This window comes from Sinohyriopsis cumingii, chromosome 17 (assembly GCF_028554795.1).
Source record: "Sinohyriopsis cumingii isolate HCF-2022 chromosome 17, ASM2855479v2, whole genome shotgun sequence".
NCBI lineage: Eukaryota > Metazoa > Mollusca > Bivalvia > Unionida > Unionidae > Sinohyriopsis > Sinohyriopsis cumingii.
In genome coordinates, this window is record NC_142977.1 from 26,629,974 (window position 1) to 26,646,219 (window position 16,246).

The window sequence follows — 16,246 nt, forward strand, 5'->3', positions numbered from 1 at the left end:
TGCACTATTCTGGCAACAAGTCCAGAAAGATAATCACTGAGCTAACTTGAAGAAGAAAAAGAAAAGATATGAAAGATAGGCATCAGACACAACTCTGCATTATTTACTTGTGAATATACTGCTGGTACTTAACCTATCACCATGGAATGCATAGTGACAGTTAAATTATCACCATGGAATGCATAGTGACAGTTAAATTATCACCATGGAATGCAAAGTAACAGTTAAATTATTACCATGGAATGCATACCAACAGTTACCCTATCACCATGGAATGCATAGTGACATTTAACCTATCATTATGGAATGCATAGTGACAGTTAACAAATCACCATGGAATGCATAGTGACAGTTAACCTATCACCATGGAATGCATAGTGACAGTTAATCTATCACCATGAAATGGAATACATACTGATAGTTAACCTACCACCATGGAACCCACACTAACAATAAATATATCACCATGGATTGCATACTGACAATTAAGTTATGATCATGGAATGATTACTTACAATTATTCTCTCACCATGGAATGCATACGTACAATTAATCTATCACCATGGAATGCATACTTGCAATTAATCTATCATCATGGAATGCATACTTACAATTAATCTATGACCATGGAATGCATACTTACAATTAATCTACCACCATGGAATGCATACTTACAATTAATATATCACCATGGAATGCATACTTACAATTAATCTATCACCATGGAATGCATACTTACAATTAATCTATCACCATGGAATTCATACTTACAATTAATCTATCACCATGGAATTCATACTTACAATTAATCTACCACCATGGAATTCATACTTACAATTAATCTATCACCATGGAATTCATACTTACAAATAATCAATCACCATGGAATGCATACTTACAATTAATCTATCACCAAGGAATGCATACTTACAATTAATCTACCACCATGGAATTCATACTTACAATTAATCTATCACCATGGAATTCATACTTACAAATAATCAATCACCATGGAATGCATACTTACAATTAATCTATCACCAAGGAATGCATACTTACAATTAATCTATCACCATGGAATGCATACTTACAATTAATCTATCACCATGGAATGCATACTTGCAATCAATCTATCACCATGGAATTCATACTTACAATTAATCTATCACCATGGAATGCATCCTTACAATTAATCTATCACCATGGAATGCATACTTACAATTAATCTATCACCATGGAATGCATACTTACAATTAATCTACCACCATGGAATGCATACTTACAATTAATCTATCACTATGGAATGCATACTTACAATTAATCTATCACCATGGAATGCATACTTACAATTATTCAATCACCATGGAATGCATACTTACAATTAATCTATCATCATGGAATGCATACTTACAATTAATATATCACCATGGAATGCATACTTACAATTAATCTATCACCAAGGAATGCATACTTACAATTAATCTATCACCATGGAATTCATACTTAAAATTAATCTATCACCATGGAATTCATACTTACAATTAATCTACCACCATGGAATTCATACTTACAATTAATCTATCACCATGGAATTCATACTTACAATTAATCAATCACCATGGAATGCATACTTACAATTAATCTATCACCATGGAATGCATACTCACAATTAATCTATCACCATGGAATGCATACTTACAATTAATCTATCACCATGGAATTCATACTTACAATTAATCAATCACCATGGAATGCATACTTACAATTAATCTACCACCATGGAATGCATACTTACAATTAATATATCACCATGGAATGCATACTTACAATTAATCTATCACCATGGAATGCATACTTACAATAAATATATCACCACAGATTGCATACTGACAATTAAGTTATGATCATGGAATGATTACTTACAATTATTCTATCACCATGGAATGCATACTTACAATTAATCTATCACCATGGAATGCATACTTACAATTAATCTATCACCATGGAATGCATCCTTACAATTAATCTATCACCATGGAATGCATACTTACAATTAATCTATCACCATGGAATGCATACTTACAATTAATCTACCACCATGGAATGCATACTTACAATTAATCTATCACTATGGAATGCATACTTACAATTAATCTATCACCATGGAATGCATACTTACAATTAATCTATCACCATGGAATGCATACTTGCAATCAACCTATCACCATGGAATTCATACTTACAATCAATCTATCACCATGGAATGCATACTTACAATTATTCTATCACCATGGAATGCATACTTACAATTAATCTATCACCATGGAATGCATACTTACAATTATTCTATCACCATGGAATGCATACTTACAATTAATCTATCACTATGGAATGCATACTTACAAATAATATATCACCATGGAATGCATACTTACAATTAATCTATCACCATGGAATGCATACTTACAATTAATCTATCACCATGGAATGCATACTTACAATTAATCTATCACCATGGAATTCATACTTACAATTAATCTATCACCATGGAATTCATACTTACAATTAATCAATCACCATGGAATGCATACTTACAATTAATCTATCACCATGGAATGCATACTTACAATTAATCTATCACCATGGAATTCATACTTACAATTATTCTATCAACATGGAATTCATACTTACAATTAATATATCACCATGGAATGCATACTTACAATTAATCTATCACCATGGAATTCATACTTACAATTAATCAATCACCATGGAATGCATACTTACAATTATTCTATCACCATGGAATGCATACTTACAATTAATCTATCACCATGGAATGCATACTTACAATTATTCTATCACCATGGAATTCATACTTACAATTAATCTATCACCATGGAATTCATACTTACAATTAATCTATCACCATGGAATTCATACTTACAATTAATCAATCACCATGGAATGCATACTAACAATTAATCTACCACCACGGAATACATACTTGCAATCAATCTATTACTATGGAATGCATACTTGCAATCAATCTAACACTATGGAATGCATACTTGCAATTAATCTGTCACCATGGAATGCACACTGACAATTAATATATCTCCAAAGAATGCATACCGACAACATATCACCATGGAATGTATACTGACAATTAGAATATCACCACGAAATGTATACTGACAATTAGAATATCACTATGAAATGTATACTGACAATTAGAGTATCACCATGAAATATATACTGACAATTAGAATATCACCATAATGTATACTGACAATTAGAATATCACCATGGAATGTATACTGACAATTAACATATCACCATGGAATGTATACTGACAATCAGAATATCACCATGGAATGTATACTGACAATTAACAAATCACCATGGAATGCAAACTAACAATTAACATATCGTAATGAAATGCAAACTGAAAATTAACATATCACCATGGAATGCAAACTGACAATTAACATATCATCATGGAATGCAAACTGACAATTAAAATATCACCATGGAATGCAAACTGACAATTAACATATCACCATGCAATGCAAACTGACAATTAACATATCACCATGCAATGCAAACTGATAATTGAAATATCACCATGGAATGCAAACTGACAATTAACATATCACCATGCAATACAAACTGACAATTAACATATCACCATGCAATGCAAACTGGCAATTAAAATATCACCATGGAATGCAAACTGACAATCAACATATCACCATGGAATGCAAACTGACAATTAACATATCACCATGGAATGCAAACTGACAATTAAAATATCACCATAGAATGCAAACTGACAATTAACATATCACCATGCAATGCAAACTGACAATTAACATATCACCATGCAATGCAAACTGACTATTAACATACCACCATGGAATGCAAACTGACAATTAACATATCAGCATGGAATGCAAACTGACAATTAACATATCAGCATGGAATGCAAACTGACAATTAACATATCACCATGCAATGCAAACTGACAATTGAAACATCACCATGGAATGCAAACTGACAATTAACATATCACCATGCAATGCAAACTGACAATTAACATATCACCAAGCAATGCAAACTGGCAATTAAAATATAACCATGGAATGCAAACTGACAATCAACATATCACCATGCAATGCAAACTGACAATTAACATATCACCATGGAATGCAAACTGACAATTAACATATCACCATGCAATGCAAACTGACTATTAACATATCACCATGGAATGCAAACTGATAATTAACATATCACCACGCAATGCAAACTGACTATTAACATATCACCATGCAATGCAAACTGACAATTAACATATCAGCATGGAATGCAAACTGACAATTAACATATCACCATGGAATGCAAATTGACAATTAACATATCATCATGGAATGCATCCCAACAAATGTTGTACTATCAGGCTGCCATATTTAAAACTTCAATGGATCTGATAAGCTTGTTCAAATTATGAAGGTTCATATAATTCATGAGATTTTATCATTTAGAGAACAAGGATGTTGAATATAGTCAAGAATAATGACTGACTGTGCTTATTCATAAACATAACCATATATTTAGTAGAGAGAGAGAGAGAGAGAGAGAGAGAGAGAGAGAGAGAGAGAGAGAGAGAAATTTGAACTGTTTGATTCATCAAAAACCTATGATCATACTAATGTTTTGAATCTTTAACTATAATACCACACTGATGTTATGAGATGATTATATTACCACACTGAAATTATGAGATAATTATTATACCACACTGATGTTATGAGATAATTATCATACCACAATGATGTTATGAGATAACTATAATAACACAATAATGTTATAACTATGATACCACACTGATGTTATGAGAATATTATAACATCACAATGATGTATGAGATAATCATATTATCACACTGATGGTTTGAGATAATTATAATACCACACTGATGTTATGAGATAATTAAAATACCACACTTAAGTTATGAGATAATCATAATACCACACTGATGTCATGACATAATTATAATACCACACTGATGTTATGAGATAATTATAGTATCACATTGATGTACAAGATAATTATATTACCAGACTGATGTTATGAGATAATTATAATACCACACTGATTATATGAGATAATTATAATTACACACTGATGTTATGAGATAATTAAAATACCACACTGATGTTATGAGATAATTAAAGTACCACACTGAAGTTATGAGATAATTATAATACCATGCTGATATTATGAGATAATTATAATACCACACTGATGTTATGAGATAATTATAATACCACACTAATATTATAAGTATAATATCACACTGATGTTACGAGATAATTACCATACAACACTGATGTCATGAGATACTTATAATTACACAATGATGTTGCAAGATAATTAAAATACCACACTGAAGTTAGGAGATAATTATAAAACCACACTAATGTTATGGTATAATTAAAATACCATGCTGAAGTTATGAGATAATTATAACATCATACTGATGTTATGAGATAATTATAATATCACACTGATGTTATGAGATAAATCTAATACCACACTGATGTTATGAGATAATTAACATACCACACTGATGTAATGAAATCCACATTCATTATAATACTATACTGATGTTATGAAATTTAATTTATTAAATCTGTAAGTGAATAAATCTGCCAGCAATAGTATCAATGGCATAATCAGCCTAAGATTAAAATGCATCCAAAAGACGCAGATTCAAATTCAGGGCAAAGCTCTATCTCAAACAGTGGCAAAAACTCTATAAGTTCTGCTTGAAAAGTCAAACGTGGCCTAGATTTTCTAAACAAAAAGATTTATTTTGAATTTAGATGAAATCAATGATGTGTTTCAAAAACTGTGTTGCTACTGAAGGGCAAATTGCTTATTCAAGAAAGGACTATAACATTTTTAAAACTTAATAAGAAAATTGTGAAACTGAAACCTATGCACTATCATTTAAGTAACAGTAGCAGAGAAATTTATGGTCAACAGCCGCAGCTTGGCAAAATATTACTGGAAAATGGTAAAATCAACCTCAGCCTAGGCTTTCTTAATGTAAAACCTTGTATCACATTTCCTCAGCCTAGGCTTTCTTAATGTAAAACCTTGTATCACATTTGATTATGATCCATAAAGACTATTAAAAGTTATTGTGTGGAAATGAAACTGAAGGGTATAGTTCAAAGAAGGGGCTAATTTGATGGTAAACAGTGAAAACCGAGTTTGACCTTAGTCTTCTTAATGTAAAGTCTCATGGCAAATTTTGTTTTAATCGATGACATCCTTCAAATGTTACTGAGCTGAAACAAAATTTGTCATGGATGTGACAGGACAGGATTGATAGACATTGGTAACAAAATTTGTCATGGATATGACAGGACAGGATTGATGGACACTGGTGGACACTATATGTACCTTTCACAGATATGACAAATGCATAACAAATTGAAGGTTGTTATTTTTTTATTTATACCTTTGCACTAGAGTTTCTTCTCTTTTTGACAGTAATCACAGGGGGTTTAGGTCCATCTTCTATGCTATTCTTCCTTGGAGGCTGGTACAATGGTGGCCTTGAACTGTCATCTGGAATACAACAGAGATTTATCTTTCTGAATTGATTTTATTATTTTCCCTAGTGATGCACACAGTGCCTGAATGATTAATATTAATTACTGATGTCCTATATGGTACCCTTTTGTAGCAGTCTCAGCCTACCGAGTCTGTACCTGCATACAGTATTTACCATATATGCTGGGACACTGTATTTGTTGGGATACCATAAATAGATTTTAAAAGTAATTTTTTTGTACACTGTATGTTCTGGAGTTGTAAGTTGTGGGACACCTTTTAAATCATTCGAAAATTTCATATCAGAAAATGCACTCCCACTGAAATGTTATTTAAAAAAATATACAACTGTACACTCGAAATAAAACTCTTTAATCCACTGCAGCAGCATCTCATCAACGCAACCCTTCTCCTGCACACGTACGATCTATTCTTTTATTACATGAATATTTCTTTTTAGCTTTCTCTCACCGTGACAAATTGTTAGAGGCAACACATCACCTGAAGTGGAAACTGCAAGAACTAAAGTCAGATTTTTTTATTGTCAGTCCGTCCAGGAATGAGATCAAAGTACACTGGAATTTCATCCATGTTAATGATCATATTGTTGATGAAATCATCTGCTTCTCTTCTGGCCTTCATGAGTTCATCACTTTTTTTTTTCTTTCTCCAAATCTTCTGGGCGACACTTGGTTATTGATGTCCATGCATGAAGCACTATATTGTGTAACTTTAAAAATTGTACCATTGTTTCAATTTATTTTCAAAATTCATGTGAATACCACGGAAAAGGAATCAAAGTTAGCTTCCATACCTTGGCCATCTTTGTATATTAAAAAATAAAAATCGGCACATTTAAAAGAATAAATAGTTGGCTTCCAAAGTCAGCTTGCTTTGCAATAAAATAACCTCTGTATTTATATCCTTAAAAAAAACCTGCTCTGAGTATCCAAAGTCGGCTTCTGAGGTTGGCTTGCTTTGTAATAAAAATAACCTTTGTCTTTGATGTCCTGTCAGTAAGTTCAAGAAGGGGTTTACTGCTTGCTGCCAGTTGTGTTTATTCACCACCCTTGCTTCTATCTGCTTGGCATCTGTAGTAATAATTGATACAAAGGAGCATTGATGTCTGCGGGTAAATAGTAATGATACTTTTGTAACCTGTGCTGGAGAAAAGATTGTCACTTACACTCAAGTGAATGTGTTTTCAAATAATGATTTTTTTTATTTGCGAGATACTGTCATACAGGAGACCTGGATATAATTCAATCTTGATTATTTTGCACTTAATACCATGTCATGTCTTCAATATACTGGTTGATTATTTTCTTCTTGTTTGCAATTTTGTTAGATCCAGTTTTCAGCTGGATAATATATTCAAACCTCTGAGTACAAGCAAACACAATTTGATCTCAATGTTTATGTCAATGAACAATGTGACATGTGTTATAAGACATAAGCAATACATGCTACAGTATGGAAACCTAAACTACATATATTGATTTCATGGATATATTTTACTCTTTAATGCTTAAATTGATAAAAAGACATAAAGGATAACAAGACAAGGTTAGTTTCTTTTTTTTATTATCAAATAAGCATTTTGTTTATCTATTTTACTGCAACATGTGGGGGGGGGGGCACAAATGCAATAAAAGTTCATTTTGTTTCTTAAGTTTTGGGACATATGACCTAGGTTCTAGGATGGAAAAAAAAGTAATTATTTTATCATGTCCCAATTTATATGGCAAATATGGTATTACTGTTTGTAGTAGTCCCAGCCTACTCAGACTGTACCTGCATAGTACCCTTTGTAGCAGTCCCAACCTATCCAGACTGTACCTGCATAGTACCTTTTGTAGCAGTCCCAGCCTACCCAGACTGTACCTGCATAGTACCCTTTGTAGCAGTCCCAGCCTACCCAGACTGTACCTGCATAGTACCCTTTGTAGCAGTCCCAGCCTACCCAGACTGTACCTGCATAGTACCCTTTGTAGCAGTCCCAGCCTACCCAGACTGTACCTGCATAGTACCCTTTGTAGCAGTCCCAGCCTACTCAGACTGTACCTGCATAGTACCCTTTGTAGCAGTCCCAGCCTACTCAGACTTTACCTGCATAGACAGTTTGCAGATAACAGTTTTGGGTAAACATGATAAAAACTGCACCCTTTGTGGATTGCTTACATAAGGTGTATACATTCGGATATATTTTGGATCCCATCCCCTGAGGGCTGTATATCTCTTATAAGTTGTATCAAACTGCATACAACATAGACCCTGTATACTGTTACATAATATGCTGGCAGATCAGGATCTATTTGCTTGTTCATGGACTATTCCTAACAAACTGCATAGACCCCAATCTGCCAATATATTATGTGACAGTAGATCCAAGTCTCTGCCATCTGCAGTTGAAGTCGACTGATAAGCAAGTATATATGGTAATCAAAGACATTGAGATGAGATAGGGCTCAGAACTGACCTATCGCCAGTTGTCAATCATTCTGCTCGATTGACCAATCAGCGAGCGCTATTATACACACCTCCATGCACTGTTTACATCCGCCATTTTCCTCCGACAAGCTGCTTCTGTCGATATTGACGCGGCTATTGTATATATTTACAAATTTCGCAACGCTTCGGAGAAGTCGCCCAACTTTGCCTGGAGAAGTCGCCCCAATGATCATATATAGTAATGCTGAGATATAGCCACATGGTTAAGGCTTTATTTATTGTTGTTTTTCTTCAACTTTAATAACTTATTAAATTTATAAAATGTGCAATTTTTCAACTTTTTCATTCGATCAACTCCGCTTCTGTACGTAACGAAAAATAAGTGTTATCTGTCCCTTTTGCTCTTCAAATCATTAGATGCATTTTAATAACATTTGTAGAGATAGTGTATTTTTTATTACATTTACATCTAAAAATGAAACATGCGTACTAGATGCAGTATAAGTAAATTTAATTGTCGAGTGAAAATGATTTAGGCGATCAATCATTTTTTTTCAGTTCTTCAGCTGAATGCTTCCAGATATAAATATGTCATCAAAAAATCTGAACCAAAGAAATCGATTAAACTTTTCGTTTTCAATAAAATCCTTTTCTAATTCACCCAAGAAAGGGAAGAGTATATATGAGCCATATTAATACCCATTATCTGTATGTAATTTGTATTATTAAATTAAAAATAATTATTTTCCAAGATAAGTTTTTATTATTTTACAAATATCTTCGCTAGATAGTGTGCTGTTATTAGGATTGTTATTAAGAAAATATTTGCACGCTTCAATATCATCTGCATGCAGAATGTTGGTATATAGTGACGTTACATCTAATGATACCAGGATTGAAGTTATCAGATAGCTGTGGAATAGACTTCTACTATTCAATGAAAGTAGTTGTATCTTTAATGTATGAAGGAAGTGATTTCATTAAAGGTTGTAAAACACTATCAATAAATTTGGATAGGTTTTCAGTATATGAATTACAACCTGATATAATGGGTCATCCTGGATAATTTAAAGGTAAATTATGGTCAGGATTTTTATGAGTTTTGGGTAATATGTAGAACTGAGGTGTACGTATGTTAAGAGGGAAAGTATCAAATCCTCAAATAAGGAATTATTATTTTTAGCGATCTCATTAATGCATGCTGAAATTTTTTATTTAATTTCTAATTGACGTTCAACTTCTTTAACATAATTATCTTGATTCACAATAATAATAGTGTTTGACTTATCATCCTTTTTAATCAATATACTGTCATCATTCATTAGATTATATACAGACTTAATTTCGTCCTTATAAATATTACTATGATATTGCTTTCATTTAGTTAATATCTCTTTTGTGATCATGTATATATATAAATATAAATATGAATCACGTCACAGATGACTTAAAAAAGATGACATGTAAAAAGGTTATTTGGGTGACAAGTTTTGGGATGACGTCACCAAGCAATTGGGGCGACTTTTCCAACCACTGTGGGGCAACTTCTCCAGATACGTGGGGGCGAGTTCTCCGCATACTGATGTAACTTAGAGAAGTGCAAGTGATGGATAAATGCTCTCACTTTCTGTCTCTGTCTCAGTGTTGTTTCATATGGCAAATATTGCTCACCAATATCGTCTGGTATATCTTCTAATGTTATCACGCCCACCATTTTCACAGAATGTTTGTCAGAGGTTAAGACATTGTCAAGTCACGTGTTTGATAGGCAGAGCGATCTACCTTCTGGCATAAGGTCAATTTGGAATACGTTGTTTTTGTCTCACTTCATTTCTTCACAACAGTATTTTAATTCTCCCTTGTAGAGTAATGAAAGCTGCAGCAGATGTCCCAGACTACCTTATATGTGAGAGAATGTCAACAGTCTACAAAAACCACAAACTGTCAACAGATATCCATTTTCCACTTTGCACTACAAGAAGAGTCATGACATCACAATGGAGTCAGTTTTCAACTTTTCAGAGAGAATAGCATCAATTTTATATTTGAATGCTTTAGACTTTAAAATTTGAGTAATCAGAAACGCTAATTTCGTTGATGTGTTCAAAATACCAACCCTTCACCTTTTGATATCCTGGAAACCATCTTGCGCAAATATCGTTTCACTCAGAATCTGGTTTTCTTCTGGCAAAATTGTGTTAGAATGGGTGTAACAGTTTTGAATTAGTGCATTTGAAAATGTTACATGTGGTAAATACCATGTATATTTGTGTATAAGTTGGATCCAACTGTAAAATGTTACATGTGGTAAATACCATGTATATTTGTGTATAAGTTGGATCCAACTGTAAAATGTTACATGGGGTAAATACCATGTATATTTGTGTACAAGTTGGATCCAACTGTAAAATGTTACATGTGGTAAATACCATGTATATTTGTGTATAAGTTGGATCCAACTGTAAAATGTTACATGTGGTAAATACCATGTATATTTGTGTATAAGTTGGATCCAACTGTAAAATGCATAGACCCAGGTCTGGTGTTGCATAATGCATTGGCAGATCTGGGTATATGCAGTTTGTAAGAATAAAAAATGTAGTGGAAACAACACACACCCTGATCTGCTGGCACATCATGCAGCAGATCAAAGTCTATATTGTTTGCAAGTGGAATGACTTATAGATGAGTATATACGGTGCCAGCTCTTCTGACAGGTCACCAGTAAAACTATTTTTGCAACAATAAAACCACCAAAAACATAGCTAAAAATTCTCAAGCGAGGATCATTTCCCAGTAATTTGACTAGATATCACCAGGCATTTATGCAACATTACTGAAATAATCCTAATGGCATAACCCTATTGAAATAAACCTACTGGTATAACCTTACTGTCAAAATACTACAGACAAAACCCAGCTACTGACCCTACTTGTATAATTATTTTAACAAAACCATACTGGCATAGCCTCACTGACATAACCCTTGTGATATAACCCTACTTATATAATTATTTTAACAAAACCATACTGGCATAACCTCAGTGACATAACTCTACTGATATGATCCAAATGACATAACCCTACTTACTTTATTTAGGTAAGCCAAGTTTGAAATTCTTTTACATTTAACAAATATATTTTTAGAAAACTAGTTAGTAGAAAAATAATCATCTTGTGTGTGTTTGAGTTGGATTTTTAATGTATCTTTAGCAATTTTATGATGTATACAGTGTGGCAGTTTATTATGATGTCTAGCAATGTAGGCTTCATGCCACAGACATGTAGCATCATGTCTCACTCAGTCAAATTATACTGACACCTGGCCGACCAATCCCACCACTAACCTCTTAATGCTGAGCACCAAGCGAGGCAGCTGCTAGTACCATTTATAAGTCTTTGGTATGATTCGGCTGAAGTTTGAACCCATGACCCCCCACATCCGAGGTGGATGCATTAACTACTTGGGCCAGCAGACTGGTCAATAATCACCATCATGTTCACATAATTTAACAGAGTATTTTTTGTCATATTTTGATGATGCTGAGAGGGGTATTTCCAGATGCTACAGAGTTCAATGATTCCATGTTATTCCTTCTATTAAATTATGACTGACATGGTCTACAATAAATTCATATTCAGCACACAAAAACAAATATATATTTTAAAACTGAATGTACAAATAAATCATGGCATCATTAACATGTTGTGTGTTAGAATTCATAATTACAGTGTAACCATAATATTGCAGCAGCAACATAAAACTACTTGGACTTTTTAAATTTAAACAAGAAATGTAACTTTTTCTTAGACGTATTATTATATTAATAGCAAAGTGACATCATTCTGTACAGAAATTGAAAGCTTTCTATGGCAGGATTCTTTCTGTCAAAAGGCAAAGTCTGCTAAGCAGTTTTTCAGAGGACCTCAGTTAGGTTTTTTCTATTTTAGCAGCAATGACAATATTTGCGGGCAAATTTGTATCATTTGTATAAATCTGAAAGTAATTGAAGCCAGATGCTTTCTATCAAAGTTGTTTAAATTATTCTTAGCAGTTTTTGCAAGGAAGTTGTTGAAAGGTTTTCGTACTTTTAGCAATGGTAGCTATAGCTGATGGCAGGGTGTCATCATATAAATGTTAAAGAACTTCATGCAAGGATGTTCTCTGTCGAATAGGAACACATTTTGTTCAGTATTTTCCCAATAAAGAGTTTAAGGATTTTTAAAAAAAATAACAATGGTGTCCATATTGGATGACAGATAGGAATCCATTGAAAATATTCTAAAGGCTATGATTCCATATTGGATGACAGATAGGAATCCAATGAAAATATTCTAAAGGCTATGATACCATATTGGATGACAGATAGGAATCCAATGAAAATATTCTAAAGGCTATGATGCCATATTGGATGACAGATAGGAATCCAATGAAAATATTATGAAGGCATATGATGCCATACTGGATGACAGATAGGAATCCAGTGAAAATACTCTAAAGGCTATGATTCCATATTGGATGACAGCTAGGAATCCAATGAAAATATTCTAAAGGCTATGATACCATACTGGACGACAGCTAGGAATCCAATGAAAATATTCTAAAGGCTATAGGAATCCAATGAAAATATTCTAAAGGCTATGATACCATACTGGATGACAGCTAGGAATCCAATGAAAATATTCTAAAGGCTATGATGCCATATTGGATGACAGATAGGAATCCAATGAAAATATTCTAAAGGCTATGATGCCATATTGGATGACAGATAGGAATCCAGTGAAAATATTGTAAAGGCTATGATACCATATTGGATGACAGATAGGAATCCAATGAAAATATTCTAAAGGCTATGATGCCATATTGGATGACAGTTAGGAATCCAATGAAAATATTCTAAAGGCTATAGGAATCCAATGAAAATATTCTAAAGGCAATGATGCCATATTGGATGACAGATAGGAATCCAGTGAAAATATTGTAAAGGCTATGACGCCATATTGGACGACAGATAGGAATCCAATGAAAATATTCTAAAGGCTATGATGCCATATTGGATGACAGATAGGAATGCACTGAAAATATTCTAAAGGCTATGATGCCATATTGGATGACAGATAGGAATCCAATGAAAATATTCTAAAGGCTATGATACCATACTGGATGACAGATAGGAATCCAATGAAAATATTCTAAAGGCTATGATACCATATTGGATGACAGATAGGAATCCAATGAAAATGTTCTAAAGGCTATGATACCATATTGGATGACAGATAGGAATCCAATGAAAATATTATGAAGGCATATGATGCCATACTGGATGACAGCTAGGAATAGACTGAAAATATTCTAAAGGCTATGATTCCATATTGGATGACAGCTAGGAAACCAATGAAAATATTCTAAAGGCTATGATACCATATTGGACGACAGCTAGGAATCCAATGAAAATATTCTAAAGGCTATAGGAATCCAATGAAAATATTCTAAAGGCTATGATACCATACTGGATGACAGCTAGGAATCCAATGAAAATATTATAAAGGCTATGATGCCATATTGGATGACAAATAGGAATCCAATGAAAATATTCTAAAGGCTATGATGCCATATTGGATGACAGATAGGAATCCAGTGAAAATATTGTAAAGGCTATGATACCATATTGGATGACAGATAGGAATCCAATGAAAATATTCTAAAGGCTATGATGCCATATTGGATGACAGATAGGAATCCAATGAAAATATTCTAAAGGCTATAGGAATCCAATGAAAATATTCTAAAGGCAATGATGCCATATTGGATGACAGATAGGAATCCAGTGAAAATATTGTAAAGGCTATGATGCCATATTGGACGACAGATAGGAATCCAATGAAAATATTCTAAAGGCTATGATGCCATATTGGATGACAGATAGGAATGCACTGAAAATATTCTAAAGGCTATGATGCCATATTGGATGACAGATAGGAATCCAATGAAAATTTTCTAAAGGCTATGATGCCATAATGGATGACAGATAGGAATCCAATGAAAATATTCTAAAGGCTATGATGCCATATTGGATGACAGATAGGAATCCAATGAAAATGTTCTAAAGGCTATGATGCCATATTGGATGACAGATAGGAATCCAATGAAAATATTATGAAGGCATATGATGCCATACTGGATGACAGATAGGAATCCAGTGAAAATATTCTAAAGGCTATGATTCCATATTGGATGACAGCTAGGAATCCAATGAAAATATTCTAAAGGCTATGATACCATATTGGACGACAGCTAGGAATCCAATGAAAATATTCTAAAGGCTATAGGAATCCAATGAAAATATTTTAAAGGCTATGATACCATACTGGATGACAGCTAGGAATCCAATGAAAATATTATAAAGGCATATGATGCCATATTGGATGACAGATAGGAATCCAGTGAAAATATTCTAAAGGCTATGATGCCATATTGGATGACAGATAGGAATCCAGTGAAAATATTCTAAAGGCTATGATACCATATTGGATGACAGATAGGAATCCAGTGAAAATATTCTAAAGGCTATGATGCCATATTGGATGACAGATAGGAATCCAATGAAAATATTCTAAAGGCTATAGGAATCCAATGAAAATATTCTAAAGGCAATGATACCATACTGGATGACAGATAGGAATCCAGTGAAAATATTGTAAAGGCTATGATGCCATATTGGACGACAGATAGGAATCCAATGAAAATATTCTAAAGGCTATGATGCCATATTGGATGACAGATAGGAATGCACTGAAAATATTCTAAAGGCTATGATGCCATATTGGATGACAGATAGGAATCCAATGAAAATATTCTAAAGGCTATGATACCATATTGGATGACAGTTAGGAATCCAATGAAAATATTCTAAAGGCTATGATACCATATTGGATGACAGATAGGAATCCAGTGAAAATATTCTAAAGGCTATGATGCCATATTGGATGACAGCTAGGAAACCATTGAAAATATTCTAAAGGCTATGATGCCATATTGGATGACAGATAGGAATCCAATGAAAATATTCTAAAGGCTATGATGCCATATTGGATGACAGATAGGAATCCAATGAAAATATTCTAAAGGCTATGATGCCATATTGGATGACAGATAGGAATCCAG

At 33.3% G+C, this 16,246-nt stretch overlaps 1 protein-coding gene across 1 annotated transcript in view; it reads right to left on the bottom strand.

Moving 5' to 3' along the window:
* The window catches only part of LOC149778292 (uncharacterized), a 170,702-nt gene that overhangs the window by 82,215 nt on the left and 72,241 nt on the right, over nt 1-16,246 (bottom strand). Inside the window, exon 16 of the mRNA XM_089938317.1 lies at nt 6,536-6,645. Coding sequence (XP_089794443.1) covers nt 6,536-6,645 — 110 coding nt within the window. The remainder of the gene's footprint in view (nt 1-6,535; nt 6,646-16,246) is intronic.